Raw genomic sequence first — 19584 nt, forward strand, 5'->3', positions numbered from 1 at the left:
TGCAACCAAAAGTTAGATAAACATTGTACTTTATAGAAAAGCCTATAGTGCCCTGAGGCCTGTTACTCATAGTTTACAGAATATTCAAGGACTTGACATAAACCTGGCTTATTCTGTAAACTCGCTTTATGGAACAAGCCCCAGCTAACTAGCTAGCCACAGTCACAAACCTGCGTTTGTCTACAGTAGAACATCAGTTCAGTATCTCATTCACTTCGTAAGGGAAGATGCCTCCGCTTCTGACAGCTGCAGAAATGCCACAGGCACAGGCCATGGTAATAACATGTTATGTAGCTAGCTATGTTTCCAGGCTGTGATATCAACACATTACCCTACAGGTGAGCAAAATGTTACATTATGCCTGCTATGTAGCTGATATGCAGTTTTCCAAAGCACCAGATGTTCCAGCTGGTGGTAGCCAGCTACAGTAGCTTAACTACCAACCAGTTACATTACATTACATTTAGTTATTTAGCAGATGCTCTTATCCAGAGCGACTTACAGTAAGTACAGGGACATTCTCCCTGAGGCCAGTAGGATGAAGTGCCTTGCCCAAGGACACAACGTCATTTTTCACGGCCGGGAATCGAACCGGCAACCTTATGATCAACAGCCCGACTCCCTAACCGCTCAGCCATCTACCAGCGGATAGCCGGTATGGCATTTGAAAGGTGAGATGATTGATATTAGTTTAAACAATAGTTTTGGAGGTGATACATAGGCCTACATGTTTTTTTTACTGCTGTCGGAGAAACTTTGAATGTAAGGTTATATTCTAAAAATACTGGTGCTAGCCTTCCTTTGTCAGTAGAGAGCCCTCTCCCCACATGACCTATAGATGACACTAACGTTAACCGATTTTATAAAAATGCTAACTAGAAAAGAGATATCTTCTGCTAAATTCTGTTCCAGGTGAAGCAGTAAACCAAAGAGTGGAGAAGTCAAACGAGGAGATTAAAGATATCAAAAGAAAGAACTGGTCCAGCCCAAGGTGGGAAGGACCATATCAGGTACTAATCACCACACCCACTGTAGTCAACTGCCCCATCTGCAACGGACGCAAGCACACATCACAATTTTCCATGAAATTGTACCCTCTCTAGTTTTGAAAAGATAAAAACATAGACCGCCAAACAGGAGAAATATTAGTTTGTAGCACTATTGTTTTCGAAACGGTTACATCGTTTGAAATGCGGATCTCATTATTCGAATCTTCTCTTATTTTCTCTTATATTCACTTTGGCAGCTTTTGCTCTTTAACCGATTATACTAACTTAAAGTATCTTCAAATATTTTGAGGTCTGGCATACTGTAATTTTCAACGTTGTCTATGGGTGACGCTCTTATATTGAGTCTGATGCTGGTGCTTCGTTACAGTCCCTATGTTAATGATGCAGGAATGGTGGGTTAATACCAGAGGCTTTTGTGCTCATTGTGCCTGTGTATGTGGGGCGGAAGAGCGTACAGTGTGCCTGTATGTGTGGGGGGCGGGAGAGGGAGATAGATAGAGGGAGAGACTGAAGCGGAGAGAGGGAAATCCAACCTGACACGAGTATCCACTGTTGGACTTGCTTTACTCAGCTCAAGAGTAGATAGGGAGTGGAGCTTTGCTCTGATATTCTATTTTCTTTTATATTTACTCTTTCAATTTCTCTCTGACGAATACAATTAAAGGATTATGATTATGGCGACAATAAACCGTTTTAAGAACAAATACTCCACCAGAAAGCTGTGCGTAAAACTAACATGGCTGCATATTTTGTTCTTCGTCCTGTTTGGCGTGTCATTTGGAGAGGTTCGCTACTCTGTACCAGAAGAGATGGCACGCGGCTCGGTCATTGGGAATGTCGCTCAAGATTTGGGTTTAAATGTGGCGGAGCTTAATGCTCGTCGAGTTCGCATCGTGGCGGAGGGCACTCGTCAGCTCTGCGAGCTTGACTCTGCGTCGGGCTCTTTGTTGGTCAGTGAGCGGATAGACCGAGAGGAGCTGTGCGCGCAGGCGGCAGTCTGCGTCCTGCAGTATCAGCTTCTTTTGGAGGATCCGCTCAAAGTGTACAGTCTTGTTTTGGATATTCAAGATGTGAATGACAACAGTCCTGCCTTTGCTACGGGAATAACTGAGCTTGAGCTGGTTGAGTCTACCGTTCTAGGGAGACGCTTCCCTCTGGAGAGCGCACACGACCCTGATTTGGGGACCAACACGGTTCGTGTATATAAACTGAGTCCAAATGAACATTTTGCACTTGAATTAAATACCCAGTTGAATGCAAACGCATACCCCGAACTGGTTCTGAGAAAAACATTAGACCGGGAGACTCAAGCCGAATACACTCTCACCATTAACGGTATTGATGGTGGCAATCCCGCTAGAACCGGCACCGCATCTATTCTCATTCGTGTTCTGGACTCTAACGACAATGTCCCCATTTTTAACCGGAGGGTTTACAAAACCTCTGTCCTCGAGAACTCTGCCACGGGTGCTTTAGTGGCGTCGCTCAATGCCACGGATTTAGATGATGGTGTATACGGGGATGTAACTTACTCTTTCAGTCGCATGTCAGATAAAAGTAGAGGAGTGTTTAAAATTGATCCCGTGAGCGGTGAGGTAAGGGTGGCAGGGCCTATCGATTATGAAGAGGCGAGTGCGCATGAACTAGACGTCCAGGCCAAAGATGGCGGGGGTCAGGCCTCTCACTGTAAACTCATAATCGAGGTAATTGACGTGAACGATAACAAGCCAGTTGTAACTGTGAAATCTGCCTCAGCCACCTTGGCCGAGGACTCAAAACCAGGAACCATGGTGGCTCTGCTCAACGTGTATGACTTGGACACTGGAAATAGCGGACGGGTCAATTGTGTAATCTCAGACGGTCTTCCCTTTAAGTTGATATCGGAGGTAAAAAGTTACTACATGCTAGTGACTGATGGGCTATTAGATCGGGAGATGTACCCTCAATATAATATAACAGTCACTGCCATTGATGCTGGCTCTCCTTCACTCTCCAGTAGGAAACTGGTCCATATTGTAATCAGTGACATTAATGACAACCCCCCCATGTTTACGCAGAAAGAGTATAGCGCTCAAGTTTGGGAAAACCAGCCTAGAGGGACATTTTTGACTAGGGTGATAGCAGAAGATCTGGATGCCGGATACAACTCTAAACTATTGTACACTTTATCGGAGGACACTGCCCCAGGAACGTCCTCGTTCCTCTCCATTAACTCAGAAACCGGGGACCTCTACACCTCTCGACCATTTGATTACGAACTGTCTGTTTATTACCAAGTGCACGTGACAGCACGAGACGGAGGCGATCCCCCTCTCTCAAGCACTTGCATTGTCAAGATTTTCATTGGGGATCAGAACGATAACGCGCCTGTGGTTCTTTATCCGGTCCAATCCACCAACTACATAGCGGATGATATGGTTCCGTTGGAGGCGCCAAAAGGTTACCTTGTGACTAAAGTTGTTGCTTTAGACGCCGACTCTGGGCATAACGCCTGGCTATCCTACCGTGTGATCAAAGCCACACAGACTAATCTCTTCACTATCGGGCTGCATTGCGGAGAAATAAGAACCCTCAGACCTTTTTTAGAGGGGGACGAACAAAAACAAATGCTTGTGATCCTCGTAAAGGATAACGGGCCCGAATCCCTCTCTGCAACGGCTACAGTGAATGTGCTCATTGGCGACGGTCTGCCTGTTTTCTCCGAACTGTTTGAGATTAGGGAGGAACAGCAGGTCAGCGAAAATGTCACACTGTACTTGATCCTTGCTCTAGTGACGGTTTCATCCCTCCTTCTCATTTTAATCAGCACGGTCACGTATTACAAGGTCTGTAGACGAGGCTACGTGTACCGAGCGGCAACCTCGAGCCTCCCCGTTTTCCCCTCGGCCTACTGTCCCCCAAGCTACACTGACGTCAGCCGCAGTGGAACACTTTTCAAAGATGACAGATACGACTCCTTTTTGACTACTGGCTCATGGAAGGGCGATTTCCGTTTCGGCTCTAGTTTGGACACTGATATCTTAAAAAAGAGGAGTGCGGTCTATCAAAAAAACAACACACTCAGGCGCATGACCGCCGAAAGGGCAGCTGGTCTTAAGGTGAGCCAAGTGACAAATCCTACTGGGGCTCATGTCGAAATACTTTTTGAAGGCAATTATATGAGCATCCCAACACGTTCTCACTCTGTCACTCACTCACTCACTCACTCACAAACACACACAGACGCACACACAAAATCTATGTGATCTTTAACCCTTAGCAGATTTGAATACATATGGAAAACCAGGCTGTGTGTCTGTACATGTGTGCATGAGACTGTCAACACCTCTCATCCTGTGCAGTTAATGCAGGACTAAGTGATGGATTACCAGTAGAAATGACAGACCAGGCATGAGGTTGCCAGTCTTATGTGACACTCTGATGTTGAGTTTACAAGGATGTGAAATACAGGCTTATGTTAGTTAATCTGAGTTGTTCTGACATACTTTCTATGTTTCTGAGATCTATAAATCTGCCCTCACTGCAATGTCTATGTGAAGGCCCACCCCTTTGTGTGATATGTGGCTTATCTCATGGTCATATTAGTAGTGGTATAGTTAGCTGTCTGTAGCTGTATGTTTTGAATAAAAAAGAAAAATGTATGAGGCAAAGAAATAGTTTTTATGTTTAGGCTGTTGTCTTCACTCTAGCTTTCTACTACTCCTATAAGGTACATTGTAGTTTGAGTCATGTAGGTCAACATTAGGGTCACACAAAGTCTGACATTGTGTCAATTAATTTTGTTCAGGGCAATGGTAACACTCACGCACCTATATAAAGGTGTCAGTATGTGTGTGTCTGTGTGTCTGTAGTCATGTAGATTGCCTGAGTGTGTATCTGACTATGTGTCTGTGCCTGTTTGTGTACCCAGTGCAAGTGTGTGACAGACTCACACTAAGTTGACAGTACAGGGCTTGAGTAGTGAGCTTGTCTCATCGGACGGATTCCTGGGTGAACCCATGTGTGCTTCCCATGTGTGAGTGAAAGAGAGAGAGAGAGAGAGAGAGAGAGAGAGAGAGAGAGAGAGAGAGAGAGAGAGAGAGAGAGAGAGAGAGAGAGAGAGAGAGAGAGAGAGAGAGAGAGAGAGAGAGAGAGAGAGAGAGAGAGAGAGAGAGAGAGAGAGAGAGAGAGAGATGGGGAGGGAAGGTGGGGGGGGGGGTTGGCTCATGGTTGATATCATTATACTGTTATTGTGATGTTATTGTGATGTCACTGAGCGTAACAAGGGGTGTTCTACTTTAATTAAACTTACCCATCAGACCATCACTCAAAATGTGGCATTTGATGGAAGCAGGATATAGTCAAATTGCATAATTGACACAATTTGAGTTGTCTGTCTTCTTTTTACCCATTGTGCTCTTCCTCATGGACCTGCCTCTACACAATTGACAGGTAAGACATCTTCCATTCTCCTCTTCATACACTGTCGTAAATTACTGTTTCTCCACTCAGTGTCAACAGAACTCAACACATTCATACAGTGTGCTTTACACCTATAAGTCTGGTCTCTCTCCCTCTCCTTTATTCTATACCTCTCAGTTACTCATTCACTTTGTCACACATACACTCACGATAGAAAACATTCATGAAATGAAATCTCACTGTGCCAATACATTGTGTACAGCCATTACCATTTTTTTAAATCAGACTCCCATGACATTTGCTTTTTATGTTGAGCAGGCAGCTGAATTTTCACAAACAGTGATGCCCAGTTCTGCCAGCAGCACCACTTATCTACTGTGAGGCTTCTGTACTTCTAGCCTAGTTTCCACCTCATAAATATGTATACCCCTGCGTCCTGATGTGAAGCCATCATCTGAATAATGCACAGTCATAATGTGGCGAATGTTATGGTTTGCGGCAACACGCATACTAATGTGATGGTTGCCTGTGTGTGTGTGTGAGTGTGTGTGTGCGCAGCTGCAGCTTGACTGGTGCCTGGTGTAGCAGTCAGCTGTTTCAGTGCTGACTGCTGGCAAAAGGCCCACGTGACCCAGTAAAAATGCTAGCTTACCTGTGCTCAACCTGTCAGCCGAATAGATACACACATCCCTGCTGGGCGCTCTGCAATGTGTTGGGATCATTGCTTTTATTTGCAGTGGGTTGTGTTGAGCAGTGATACTGCAGTGGGTGGTTCTCTACTGGATGGATTTTCCTCTTCATCTTCATCTCAGATCTAGGTCAGTGGACTTATCAGATTGGATCATGAAATCATATTGGGGATTCTTCAAGGGCTGGTGACTGGCCCACACATCGGTCTCTATGGCTCAGTGAGTGTGCGTTTGTAACTGTACACAATGGATTTTATACTCTGAGTGTGCATGGCTTCCTGAGCAGGCAAGTTAGTGTTAGGCCCTCACTATGATGCTCACATGAGAGCCCATCCACACAATGGCTCAGTGCCTGCAGTTGAAAGCCTGTTTGCTATTTAGTCATGTTGCCTGTTGAATGAATGTGAATTCATAATTTAGATTTTTTTTCATAATGATAGTGGTTTATTGACAGTATTTTCTGGTGGTGTATTGCCCTCTGGTGGAGCTAATTCAGGGAACTGAACTGTGTCATTACACAAGGATGGGAACATTCTAAGCAAGCATGGTCTCATTCTTGATACTGATACGATTTTACCATCCATGTCCTGTACATGTTCAATTTAGAGTGTGTTAAAGGTGAACCATTTACTTTTTTGCGTTCAACCTCCTTTTTGAAATTGAAGTAATGTTGTTGCAATACAATTATTATTATGAATGTATCATGCATACTGTATGTTTTGTTAAATAATGCATTGACTTTAGACCACATATTTCATCATGCAGTTATTATGTTCTTGCTGTCAAACTGTATGGATATGGTTAAATCAGGGTTGGGTTATAGTTTAGGTCTGGTCTGTGATAGGTCTTTCCTGTGATCAAGTCCCAGCACTTCAGTAGAGAATGCCACACATGTCCTTCTATGCACTCACTCTGAGTGGTGCTGTTGTCCAAGGAAACTACTACTGCACGATCCAATATATGCTGTCGCAGATATGTCTAACGCACTTTAACACAGTAGGCCTATGTGGTAACAGCAGGCCTCATTGAGTCACACGACTGAAATACAATTTTGATAAGGTTTCGGGAGTTCACGAATTTCGTCCATGATTTTTTTTCCATCGTATTCACGTTTTGGAAAACGCTATGGATTTATTGGGAAGCGCAGGGTGTGGTTTGCGATGGAAAGTATCAATTTTGCTGATGTTCTTTCTCCGCGCCGCGAGCGGACAAATCCGTTATTCTATACCAGAGGAGATGAGAAAGGGTCAATTTGTTGGAGATGTGGCGAAAGACTTGGGCCTGGATGTTAAAAGGTTGGTTTCCGGCCGTGCGCGGCTTGTTATAGACGGAAATAACCAATATGTAGAGCTGAACCAGAACAAAGGACAATTGGTTGTCAGTGACAGGATTGACAGGGAAAAACTGTGCGGTCAGAAATCTCCGTGTAGCTTTAGTTCAGAGATGATTCTTGAAAATCCCCTTGAGTTGTTTACGATTACCATCGAAATTCAAGATATAAACGACCATGCACCTGCATTTTCTAAAAAGGAAATACATTTGGAAATCAGTGAGTCAGCTCCAATCGGAGCTGTGTTCTTGCTTGATAGTGCGGTGGACCCAGACGCAGATGTGAATTCATTGCAAAGCTATTCACTGAAACCTACCGATAATTTCGTTCTTAAACAGCACAACAGAGCTGACGGAAGCAAGTATACAGAAATGGTGTTACAATCTGTGTTAGATCATGAGAAACAAAGCGAACACTCTCTGATTTTAACAGCGGTCGATGGTGGGGACCCACAGAGATCTGGAACAGTTAAAATACACGTCACTGTTCTAGACGCAAATGACAATGCGCCTATTTTTACTGAGTCTTTATACAAAGCCTCTGTTATTGAGAACGCTCCCTCTGGTACAATAATTATTAAAGTAAGCGCAATAGATGCAGACCAAGGATACAATAGCAATGTTACTTATTATTTTACACATATGGAAGAAGGTACCCCTCCAGCGTTCAACATAGACCCTAATACAGGGGAGATCAAACTAAAAGGTGCAATGGATTATGAGACTGTTCAAAAATATGAAATTAACCTTCTTGCCAAAGATCCAGGGGGTCTCACAGGTGTAAGTAAATTAATCATTGAGGTATTGGATGTAAATGATAACGGTCCTACAATTGGTCTTGCATCTTATTCGGGAAAAATTAAAGAGGATTCTCTTCCAGGCACAGTCATAGCGTTAATTAGTGTCCAGGATATCGACTCGGGCAAAAACGGCCAGGTGCGATTAGACATAGACGAAAACCTTCCATTTAAGATAAAGTCATCTCTCAGAAACTATTACACCTTAGTAACGGAAAATACTTTGGACCGAGAGAAAGTTTCTAGTTACAATGTCACACTTATTGCTACAGATGAAGGCTCGCCACCGTTGTCGAGCAAGAAAACGGTCGTCTTAGATATCACTGATGTAAATGATAACGCACCAGCATTCAGTCAGAGTGTCTATAGCACACAAGTGATGGAAAACAATTCTCCCGGAGTATCGGTACTTACCATAAAAGCCACAGATCCAGACAATGGCCACAACTCACGAATTGCTTATTATCTCATTGAAGGGGAGGTTAATGGGAATCCAGTGTCCACGTACTTCTCTATCAACTCAGAAAACGGGGTTATACATTCGGTGCGCTCACTTGACTACGAGCAAATCAGGGAGTTCAAAATACATGTAAAAGCTCAAGACGGAGGATCGCCCCCTCTCAGTAGTAATACCACCGTTCTTATTAATGTTCAAGACCAGAACGACAACGCACCTCAGGTTCTGTACCCAGTCCAGACTGGCGGCTCTCTGGTGGCTGAAATGGTGCCTCGTTCAGCAGATGTGGGCTATCTGGTTACTAAAGTCGTGGCTGTTGATGTTGACTCTGGACAGAATGCCTGGCTCTCCTATAAACTGCAGAAAGCCACTGACAGGGCGCTGTTTGAAGTGGGCTTACAGAATGGAGAAATAAGAACTGTTCGCCAAGTGACTGATAAAGATGCAGTGAAACAAAGGCTCACTGTTGTAGTGGAGGACAACGGACAGCCCTCTCGTTCAGCTACAGTCAATGTTAACGTGGCGGTGGCGGACAGCTTCCCTGAAGTGCTCTCGGAGTTCACTGACTTTACGCACGACAAGGAGTACAATGACAACCTGACTTTTTACTTAGTCTTGGCTTTGGCTGTAGTTTCATTTCTTTTCATTACGTGTTTGGTGGTTATTATATCCGTGAAAATATACAGATGGAGACAATCTCGTATCCTCTATCATTCCAATCTCCCGGTTATTCCGTACTATCCACCTCGTTACGCAGATACTTTGGGGACTGGAACTTTGCAGCACGTGTATAATTATGAGGTGTGCAGGACGACTGACTCCAGAAAGAGTGACTGTAAATTCGACAGACCGGGTAGTCAGGACGTCCTGATAATGGACCCCAGCTTGACAGGAACCATGCAACGGATACAGAGTGAAAAGAACATCTTAGACGAACCAGACTCTCCACTAGAGGTGAGTTTTTTATTATTATATTGATTTGGTGTTATGTATTTTACAAAACCTTTGCCATTTCTCCATGTATGTCACATTGACAAGGCTGTGCTTTATACGTCATAACTTGGCGTGTGAGTCATTTTGTATCGTTCTATGACGTAGAATGATGTTCAAGTTTCAGACTGTAAGGGACGCTGTTGATCATGAAAACGTTGTCTGTGCAGTGCTGTCAGTCATTTTAGTTTCCACCTCCATGCCTGTGCTCTGCAAAGAGGGAGAGGCTATGTTCTTACAACAACGCTGTGCGGAACGTAGACTAAGTTCTCTAGAAATACACGAATGGAATGTTGAAATTTATACGGATTAATTGATAGACTTGCCTTTAAACGTGTGTTGTTTGAGGTGGAATATAACTGGCGGACATATTACATTTTTTGACCATGGCATTAGAGGAATTTGCTGAATCAGAAGGACGTTTGCGTTTGAGATTACGATGGCAACTGCTTGCATTTCTTTGTTTCAGTCACATTGTTTGTGGTCAAATTCGATATTCTGTTCCGGAGGAGATGAAGAAAGGATCGCTAATTGGTAACGTAGGACAAGATCTAGGAATTGATTTAAAAAGGCTCCGAGCGGGTCGGGCCCGTATCGTGACCGGAGAGAGCATTCAGTACACGGAGCTGAAGACAGACAAAGGGATTCTAGTCGTGGGTGAGAGAATAGACCGGGAGCAGCTCTGTGGCGACGTCACTCCGTGTAGCTTCAGCTTTGAAATAATATTAGAAAATCCTATGGAGCTCCATCGTGTAACAGTTGAGATTTTAGATGTTAACGACCATGCACCTGCTTTTCCAAATACAGTTGTAAACTTTGAAATCAGTGAGTCAGCTACAATTGGAGCACAATTTCCACTGGAGAGCGCAGAGGATGACGACGTAGGACTTAATGGTCTCCAGCACTATGTTTTAACCCCCAACGACAATTTCATTCTTAAACAACATGCGAATCCAGAAGGTAGTAAATATGCTGAAATGGTGCTTCAGAAACCGTTAGACAGAGAGGACAATCCTCGTCTATCTTTAAAGCTGATCGCTGTAGACGGTGGAAATCCGCAGAAGTCTGGCACAGTTAATATAGATATCACTGTACTAGATATAAATGATAATGCTCCCGTGTTTAACCAGTCCGTCTACAGAGCCACTGTGATGGAAAACGCCCAGAAGGGCGCCTACATCATAACTGTTAATGCCACTGACGCAGACTCTGGAGCAAACGGACAAATGTCTTATAGTTTTTCGAAACTGAAGGGCGGCATAGCGGATATATTTATAATAAATAGAGATACTGGAGTTATATCTGTTTCTGGGCAAATAGATTACGAAAAAGATAAGAAATTCGAAGTTCGGATAGAAGCAAAGGATCAAGGTGGCCTAACAGGCACTAGTAAAGTTATAATTGAAGTTGCAGACGTTAATGACAACGCGCCTGTTATAAACGTCATGTCCTTCTCCAGCCCAGTGTCTGAAGACGCTCCTCCAGGTACCACGATTGCAATTATCAATGTTAAAGATCTTGACTCCGAGAGAAACGGTCAGATTACTTGCTCCATTGACACAAAACTCCATTTTAAAATTATGTCGTCCTTAACCAACTACTATAATTTGATATCAGATGAAGCTTTTGACCGAGAATCAACTGCTGGATACAATATCACCATAACAGCAACCGATTCCGGTTCACCTCCCCTCTCTAAAACCAGAACGTTACACCTGAGAATATCTGACGTCAATGACAATGCTCCTAATTTCGATAAAAGCACATATTCAGCATATATAACAGAGAATAATTCACCGGGAGTGTCCGTATTTACAGTCAAAGCTACTGATTCTGACTCTGATAAGAACTCGAGAATATCCTATTTTATTGATGATGCGCAGCTCGTTGGTAGCCCAATCTCTACTTACATATCAATTAACTCTGAGACTGGAGCCTTGCACGCTGTTCGCTCATTTGATTATGAACAAATAAAACAACTTACACTCGTGGTCAAAGCGCAAGATAGTGGCTCTCCTCCGCTCAGTAGCAACGTGACTGTAAATATGTTCATCCAAGATCAGAACGACAACTCACCTCAAGTTCTGTACCCAGTCCAGACTGGCGGCTCTCTGGTGGCTGAAATGGTGCCTCGTTCAGCAGATGTGGGCTATCTGGTCACTAAAGTTGTGGCTGTTGATGTGGACTCTGGACAGAATGCCTGGCTCTCCTATAAACTGCAGAAAGCCACAGACAGGGCGCTGTTTGAAGTGGGCTTACAGAATGGGGAAATAAGAACTGTTCGCCAAGTGACTGATAAAGATGCAGTGAAACAAAGGCTTACTGTTGTAGTGGAGGACAACGGGCAGCCCTCTCGTTCAGCTACAGTCAATGTTAACGTGGCGGTGGCGGACAGCTTCCCTGAAGTGCTCTCGGAGTTCACTGACTTTACGCACGACAAGGAGTACAATGACAACCTGACTTTTTACTTAGTCTTGGCTTTGGCTGTAGTTTCATTTCTGTTCATCACGTGTCTTGTGGTTATTATATCCGTGAAAATATACAGATGGAGACAGTCTCGTATCCTCTATCATTCCAATCTCCCGGTGATTCCTTATTATCCACCACGTTACGCAGACACTTTGGGGACTGGAACTCTGCAGCACGTGTACAATTACGAGGTGTGCAGGACAACTGACTCCAGAAAGAGTGACTGTAATTTCACCAGACCCGGTAGTCAGAACGTCCTGATAATGGACCCCAACTTGACAGGAACCATGCAGCGGATACAGAGTGAAAAGAGCATCTTAGATGAACCAGACTCTCCACTGGAGGTGAGTTTCCTTAATGTTTTATATGGTCATCTTTTACAAAATACTTTCTTGGGGAGGGTAAATATATATTTTAGTTGTAGTTTCCTGCTCTATTCTTGCAAGATACATTATTGCATCTAAATTATTGCATGTGTCATGCAAATGAGACGTGCAGCATTACACACCAGCGGTAGAAGATTAAAGATACTAACTATTGCTGTGAACTAATGTTTTGTTGGGCATCAACAAGAACCAGTTGATTTCAACATGACTTCTGCATAACAGCAGAGACAGACACACTGCCGTTTGTTAATTCGCTGTCCATGGTGCTGAAAATTTGTTCTACCATTCTTTTTTTCTGCAAATACACGTTGTATTGTTTTGGGGAAAATGCAGAGGATGGGATCCCATCTTCCACATACAAGTGGTGTTGTTAAAGATCCTAGCTGTCATATTTGAACGTATGGGTGAGCTTGAAAGTTACAATGGATATTTAAGAAGCAGCAAAGGCATGTATTGCATTCTATGCTGGAAGCCGCGCCAAGCATGTGCATCTGGTCCAACACGTGGACCGTAGTTGGTGAAGTTGCTTACACGCTTTATGTCTCACATCTTAGATGCATCTGGTTGTGGGGGAGATGCAAGATCAAGTTTAATGTGGTGGGGTGAGGGAATACTGAAAAATGAGTTCAGTAAGTACAGGAACAATAGTATTGCACTGTGTTGGTTACGGAGATTTTAATTTGGTGTTGTCAGCATTTCTGGGACGTATCCTAATTTTGTTGTCATGTTCCGTATTCACATAATACATAAAACACATAGTCATGCGTTGACGGGTGGTACATCAACTGTGAGTAAGTGGGTATCGTTCTTTATGGCATAGAATGTTGTTCTGGTTTTAGACGGTAAGGGACGCTGTTGATCATGAAAACCTTGTCTGTGTCAGTCATTTTTAGTCTCCACCTCTATGCCTGCGCTCTGCGGAGGAGAGGGAGAGGCTGTGCGAGACGGAGAGTACATTATCTACATGTACACGAAGGAAACGTTCAAACTAACACGCATTTGTTTATTTATAGAATTATCCTTTAAACGTGTAGTGTTTACAGTGGAATACAACTCGGATATTTTCCACTGTTTGACCATGGCATTAGAAGAATTTGCTCAAGCAAAAGGACGTTTGCGTTTGAGATTTCGATGGCAACTGCTGGCTTTTCTCTGTTTCAGTCACGTTGTTTTTGGTCAAATTCGATATTCTATTCTGGAGGAGATGAAGAAAGGATCGCTAATCGGTAACGTAGCACAAGATCTAGGAATAGATTTGGAAAGGCTTCGAACAGGTCGGGCCCGGATCGTGACCGGAGAGAGCATTCAGTACACGGAGCTGAAGACAGACAAAGGGATTCTAGTCGTGAGTGAGAGAATAGACCGAGAGCAGCTCTGTGGCGACGTCACTCCGTGTAGCTTCAGCTTCGAAATAATATTAGAAAATCCTATGGAGCTCCATCGTGTAACTGTTGAGATTTTAGATGTTAATGACCATGCGCCTGCTTTTCCACATAAAGATATACAGTTTGAAATCAGCGAATCTGCTACAGTTGGAGCACAATTTCCACTGAAGAATGCAGAGGATGACGACGTAGGACTAAATGGTCTCCAGGACTATGTTTTAACCCCCAACAATAATTTCATACTGAGAAAACATGCGAATCCAGACGGTAGTAAATATGCTGAAATGGTGCTTCAAAAATTGTTAGACAGAGAGGAGCATCCCCGTCTATCTTTAAAGCTGATCGCTGTAGACGGTGGAAGTCCGCAGAGATCAGGCACAGTAAATATAGAAATCACTGTACTAGATGCTAATGATAATGCTCCCGTGTTTAATCAGACAGTGTATAGAGCGAGTGTGATGGAGAACGCCCTTAAGGGTACCTATATCACAACAGTAAATGCTAGCGATGCAGATAGTGGGTCGAATGGACACATAACATACAGCTTTTCGAAATTAAAAGGTAATATTGACGACATATTCATTATGGATGAGAATACTGGAACTATATTTGTATCAGGCCACATTGATTATGAGAAAGATAAGAAATATGAGGTCAGAGTGGAAGCAAAGGATCAAGGTGGCCTAACAGGCACTAGTAAAGTTATAATTGAAGTTGCAGACGTTAATGACAACGCGCCTGTTATAAACGTCATGTCCTTCTCCAGCCCCGTGTCTGAAGATGCTCCTCCAGGTACCACGATTGCAATTATCAATGTTAAAGATCTTGACTCCGAGAGAAATGGTCAGATTTATTGCTCCATAGACACAAAACTGCCCTTTAAAATTATGTCGTCCTTAACCAACTACTATAATTTGATATCAGATGAAGCTTTTGACCGAGAATCAACTGCTGGATACAATATCACCATAACAGCAACCGATTCCGGTTCACCTCCCCTCTCTAAAACCAGAACGTTACACCTGAGAATATCTGACGTCAATGACAATGCTCCTAATTTCGATAAAAGCACATATTCAGCCTACATAACAGAGAATAATTCACCGGGAGTGTCCGTATTTACAGTCAAAGCGAGTGATTCTGACTCTGATAAGAACTCAAGAATATCCTATTTTATTGATGATGCGCAGCTCGTTGGTAGCCCAATCTCTACTTACATATCAATTAACTCTGAGACTGGAGCCTTGCACGCTGTTCGCTCATTTGATTATGAACAAATAAAACAACTTAAACTCGTGGTCAAAGCGCAAGATAGTGGCTCTCCTCCGCTCAGTAGCAACGTGACTGTAAATATTTTCATCCAAGATCAGAATGACAACTCACCTCAAGTTCTGTACCCAGTCCAGACTGGCGGCTCTCTGGTGGCTGAAATGGTGCCTCGTTCAGCAGATGTGGGCTATCTGGTCACTAAAGTGGTGGCTGTTGATGTGGACTCTGGACAGAATGCCTGGCTCTCCTATAAACTGCAGAAAGCCACAGACAGGGCGCTGTTTGAAGTGGGCTTACAGAATGGGGAAATAAGAACTGTTCGCCAAGTGACTGATAAAGATGCAGTGAAACAAAGGCTCACTGTTGTAGTGGAGGACAACGGGCAGCCCTCTCGTTCAGCTACAGTCAATGTTAACGTGGCGGTGGCGGACAGCTTCCCTGAAGTGCTCTCGGAGTTCACTGACTTTACGCACGACAAGGATTACAATGACAACCTGACTTTTTACTTAGTCTTGGCCTTGGCTGTAGTTTCATTTCTGTTCATCACGTGTTTAGTGGTTATTATATCTGTGAAAATATACAGATGGCGACAGTCTCGCATCCTCTATCATTCCAATCTCCCAGTGATTCCGTATTATCCACCGCGTTACGCAGACACTTTGGGGACGGGAACTCTGCAGCACGTGTACAATTACGAGGTGTGCAGGACGACTGACTCCAGAAAGAGTGACTGTAAGTTCGCCAGACCGGGTAGTCAGAACGTCCTGATAATGGACCCCAGCTTGACAGGAACCATGCAGCGGATACAGAGTGAAAAGAACATCTTAGACGAACCAGATTCTCCACTTGAAGTGAGTTTTTTTTTCAATTATATTTATTTGGTGTTATGTATTTTACAAAGCCTTTGATCATTTTCCATGTGTATGTCGCATTGACAAAGTTGTGCATTATACTTAGTATATCCATAGATACAAAGTCATAACTTGGCGTGTAGTACATTTAACTGAGCCATTTTGTATCGTTCTTTGACGTAGGATGATGTTCAAGTTTTGGACTGTAAGGGACGCTGTTGATCATGAAAACGTTGTCTGTGTAGAGCTGTCAGTCATTTTTGTCTCCACCTCTATGCCTGCGCTCTGCAGAAAGGGAGAGGCTATGTTCTTACAACAAGGCTGTGCGGAACGTAGACTAAATTCTCTAGAAATACACGAATTAAATGTTGAAACTAACACGGATTAATTGATAGATTTGCCTTTAAACGTGTGTTGTTTGAGGTGGAATATAACTGTCGGACATATTACATTTTTTGACCATGGCATTAGAGGAATTTGCTGAATCAGAAGGACGTTTGCGTTTGAGATTACGATGGCAACTGCTTGCTTTTCTTTGTTTCAGTCACATTGTTTGTGGTCAAATTCGATATTCTATTTTGGAGGAGATGAAGAAAGGATCGCTAATTGGTAACGTAGCACAAGATCTAGGAATAGATTTGGAAAGGCTACGAACAGGTCGGGCCCGGATCGTGACCGGAGAGAGCATTCAGTACACGGAGCTGAAGACAGACAAAGGGATTCTAGTCGTGGGTGAGAGAATAGACCGAGAGCAGCTCTGTGGCGACGTCACTCCGTGTAGCTTCAGCTTCGAAATAATATTAGAAAATCCTATGGAGCTCCATCGTGTAACTGTTGAGATTTTAGATGTTAACGACCATGCGCCTGCTTTTCCACATAAAGATATACAGTTTGAAATCAGCGAATCTGCTACAGCTGGAGCACAATTTCCACTGGAGAATGCAGACGACGACGACGTAGGACTTAATGGTCTCCAGGACTATGTTTTAACCCCCAACAACAATTTCATACTGAGAAAACATGCAAATCCAGACGGTAGTAAATATGCTGAAATGGTGCTTCAAAAACTGTTAGACAGAGAGGAGCATCCCCGTCTATCTTTAAAGCTAATCGCTGTAGACGGTGGAAGTCCGCAGAGATCTGGCACAGTAAACATAGAAATCACTGTACTAGATGCTAATGATAATGCTCCCGTGTTTAATCAGACAATGTATAGAGCGAGTGTGATGGAGAACGCCCTTAAGGGTACCTATATCACAACCGTAAATGCTAGCGATGCAGATAGTGGATCATATGGACAAGTAACATATAGCTTTTCAAAATCAAAAGGTAATATTGCTGACATATTTGTCATGGATGAGAATACTGGAACTATATTTGTATCAGGCCACATTGATTATGAGAAAGATAAGAAATACGAGATCAGAGTGGAAGCAAAGGATCAAGGTGGCCTAACAGGCACTAGTAAAGTTATAATTGAAGTTGCAGACGTTAATGACAACGCGCCTGTTATAAACGTCATGTCCTTCTCCAGCCCCGTGTCTGAAGACGCTCCTCCAGGTACCACGATTGCAATTGTCAATGTTAAAGATGCTGACTCCGAGAGAAATGGTCAGATTACTTGCTCCATAGACACAAAACTGCCCTTTAAAATTTTGTCGTCCTTAACCAACTATTATAATTTGATATCAGATGAAGCTTTTGATCGAGAATCAACTGCTGGATACAATATCACCATAACGGCAACCGATTCAGGTTCACCTCGCCTCTCTAACACCAGAACGTTACACCTGAGAATATCTGACGTCAATGACAATGCTCCTAATTTCGATAAAAGCACATATTCAGCCTACATAACAGAGAATAATGCACCGGGAGTGTCCGTATTTACAGTCAAAGCTACTGATTCTGACTCTGATAAGAACTCGAGAATATCCTATTTTATTGATGATGCGCAGCTCGTTGGTAGCCCAATCTCTACTTACATATCAATTAACTCTGAGTCTGGAGCCTTGCACGCTGTTCGCTCATTTGATTATGAACAAATAAAACAACTTAAACTCGTGGTTAAAGCGCAAGATAGTGGCTCTCCTCCGCTCAGTAGCAACGTGACTGTAAATATCTTCATCCAAGATCAGAACGACAACTCACCTCAAGTTCTGTACCCAGTCCAGACTGGCGGCTCTCTGGTGGCTGAAATGGTGCCTCGTTCAGCAGATGTGGGCTATCTGGTCACTAAAGTTGTGGCTGTTGATGTGGACTCTGGACAGAATGCCTGGCTCTCCTATAAACTGCAGAAAGCCACAGACAGGGCGCTGTTTGAAGTGGGCTTACAGAATGGGGAAGTAAGAACTGTTCGCCAAGTGACTGATAAAGATGCAGTGAAACAAAGGCTCACTGTTGTAGTGGAGGACAACGGGCAGCCCTCTCGTTCAGCTACAGTCAATGTTAACGTGGCGGTGGCAGACAGCTTCCCTGAAGTGCTCTCGGAGTTCACTGACTTTACGCACGACAAGGAGTACAATGACAACCTGACTTTTTACTTAGTCTTGGCTTTGGCTGTGGTTTCATTTCTCTTCATCACGTGTTTAGTGGTTATTATATCAGTGAAAATATACAGATGGAGACAGTCTCGTATCCTCTATCATTCCAATCTCCCGGTGATTCCTTATTATCCACCGCGTTACGCAGACACTTTGGGAACGGGAACTCTGCAGCACGTGTACAATTACGAGGTGTGCAGGACGACTGACTCCAGAAAGAGTGACTGTAAGTTCGCCAGACCCGGTAGTCAGAACGTCCTGATAATGGACCCCAACTTGACAGGAACCATGCAGCGGATACAGAGTGAAAAGAGCATCTTAGATGAACCAGACTCTCCACTGGAGGTGAGTTTCCTTAATTTTGTATATGGTCATCTTTTAAAAAATCATTTTTGGGGGAGGGGAAATATATATTTTAGTTGTAGTTTCCTGCTCTTATGTTGCAAGACACATTTTTGCAACTAAATGATTGCCTGTGTCATGCAAATTACACCGTAAAGACGTGAATCATTACACACCAGAGGTAGGAGATTAAAGATACTAACTATTGCTGTGAACTTATGTTTTGTTGAGCATGAACCAGTTTATTTCAACATGACTTCTGCATAACAACAGAGATAGACACTGCCGTTGAGCTAATTCGCTGTCCATGGTGCTGAAACTTTGTTTCTTGAAGCCGCGCCATGCAGGCATGTGCATATGGTCCATCACGCGGACTGTGATTGATGAAGTTGCTTACAGGCTCTATGTCTCACATCTTAGATTCGTCTGAGTGTGGGGGAGACACAAGATAAGGTTCGATGTGGTGGGGTAAGGGAATACTGAAAAGTGAATTCAGTAAGTACAGGTAAAATAGTATTGTATTGTGTTGGTTATGGAGATTATAATTTAGTGTTATCAGCATTTATAGAACGTATCCATATTTTGTTTGTCATGTTCCCTATCCATATTTATAATACATAAAACATACATAGTCATCATTTGATGGGTGGTACATCAACTGTGAGT

General features: G+C 43.3%; 4 protein-coding genes across 4 annotated transcripts; all 4 read left to right on the forward strand.

Moving 5' to 3' along the window:
* The first annotated feature begins 1684 nt into the window (after positions 1-1684).
* On the forward strand, positions 1685-4366 carry LOC136954518 (protocadherin beta-15). The gene is made up of 2 exons (XM_067248146.1): positions 1685-4108; positions 4352-4366. Exons 1-2 carry the CDS (start codon positions 1685-1687, stop codon positions 4364-4366), a joined length of 2439 nt encoding a protein of 812 aa, XP_067104247.1.
* Positions 4367-7282: 2916 nt separating this feature from the next.
* On the forward strand, positions 7283-9820 carry LOC136954519 (protocadherin gamma-A4-like). The gene is made up of 3 exons (XM_067248147.1): positions 7283-7597; positions 8885-9637; positions 9782-9820. The coding sequence occupies exons 1-3, from the start codon at positions 7283-7285 to the stop codon at positions 9818-9820; spliced, it is 1107 nt and encodes a 368-aa protein (XP_067104248.1).
* Positions 9821-10059: 239 nt separating this feature from the next.
* On the forward strand, positions 10060-16255 carry LOC136954522 (protocadherin gamma-A6-like). The gene is made up of 6 exons (XM_067248149.1): positions 10060-10423; positions 11711-12486; positions 13412-13494; positions 13690-13970; positions 15258-16033; positions 16217-16255. Exons 1-6 carry the CDS (start codon positions 10060-10062, stop codon positions 16253-16255), a joined length of 2319 nt encoding a protein of 772 aa, XP_067104250.1.
* A 239-nt stretch (positions 16256-16494) lies between these two features.
* Positions 16495-19348, forward strand: LOC136954523 (protocadherin gamma-A8-like). Its single transcript, XM_067248150.1, has 3 exons — positions 16495-16858; positions 18146-18921; positions 19253-19348. The coding sequence occupies exons 1-3, from the start codon at positions 16495-16497 to the stop codon at positions 19346-19348; spliced, it is 1236 nt and encodes a 411-aa protein (XP_067104251.1).
* Positions 19349-19584: the final 236 nt, after the last annotated feature.

This window comes from Osmerus mordax, chromosome 12, assembly GCF_038355195.1.
Source record: "Osmerus mordax isolate fOsmMor3 chromosome 12, fOsmMor3.pri, whole genome shotgun sequence".
Taxonomy (NCBI): Eukaryota; Metazoa; Chordata; class Actinopteri; order Osmeriformes; family Osmeridae; genus Osmerus; species Osmerus mordax.

Excerpts from the sequence above, each read along its gene's own strand:
- LOC136954519 (XM_067248147.1), top strand. The coding sequence starts at position 7,283 with ATGTTCTTTCTCCGCGCCGCGAGCGGACAAATCCGTTATTCTATACCA. Across the intron at positions 7,598-8,884 it reads TTACCATCGAAATTCAAGAT|CAGAACGACAACGCACCTCA; the intron begins ATAAACGACCAT and ends AATGTTCAAGAC. Across the intron at positions 9,638-9,781 it reads AACCAGACTCTCCACTAGAG|AATGATGTTCAAGTTTCAGA; the intron begins GTGAGTTTTTTA and ends TCTATGACGTAG.
- LOC136954522 (XM_067248149.1), top strand. The coding sequence starts at position 10,060 with ATGGCATTAGAGGAATTTGCTGAATCAGAAGGACGTTTGCGTTTGAGA. Across the intron at positions 10,424-11,710 it reads AAATCCTATGGAGCTCCATC|CTGTAAATATGTTCATCCAA; the intron begins GTGTAACAGTTG and ends GTAGCAACGTGA. Across the intron at positions 12,487-13,411 it reads AACCAGACTCTCCACTGGAG|TCATTTTTAGTCTCCACCTC; the intron begins GTGAGTTTCCTT and ends TGTCTGTGTCAG.
- LOC136954523 (XM_067248150.1), top strand. The coding sequence starts at position 16,495 with ATGGCATTAGAGGAATTTGCTGAATCAGAAGGACGTTTGCGTTTGAGA. Across the intron at positions 16,859-18,145 it reads AAATCCTATGGAGCTCCATC|CTGTAAATATCTTCATCCAA; the intron begins GTGTAACTGTTG and ends GTAGCAACGTGA. Across the intron at positions 18,922-19,252 it reads AACCAGACTCTCCACTGGAG|CCGCGCCATGCAGGCATGTG; the intron begins GTGAGTTTCCTT and ends TGTTTCTTGAAG.
- LOC136954518 (XM_067248146.1), top strand. The coding sequence starts at position 1,685 with ATGGCGACAATAAACCGTTTTAAGAACAAATACTCCACCAGAAAGCTG.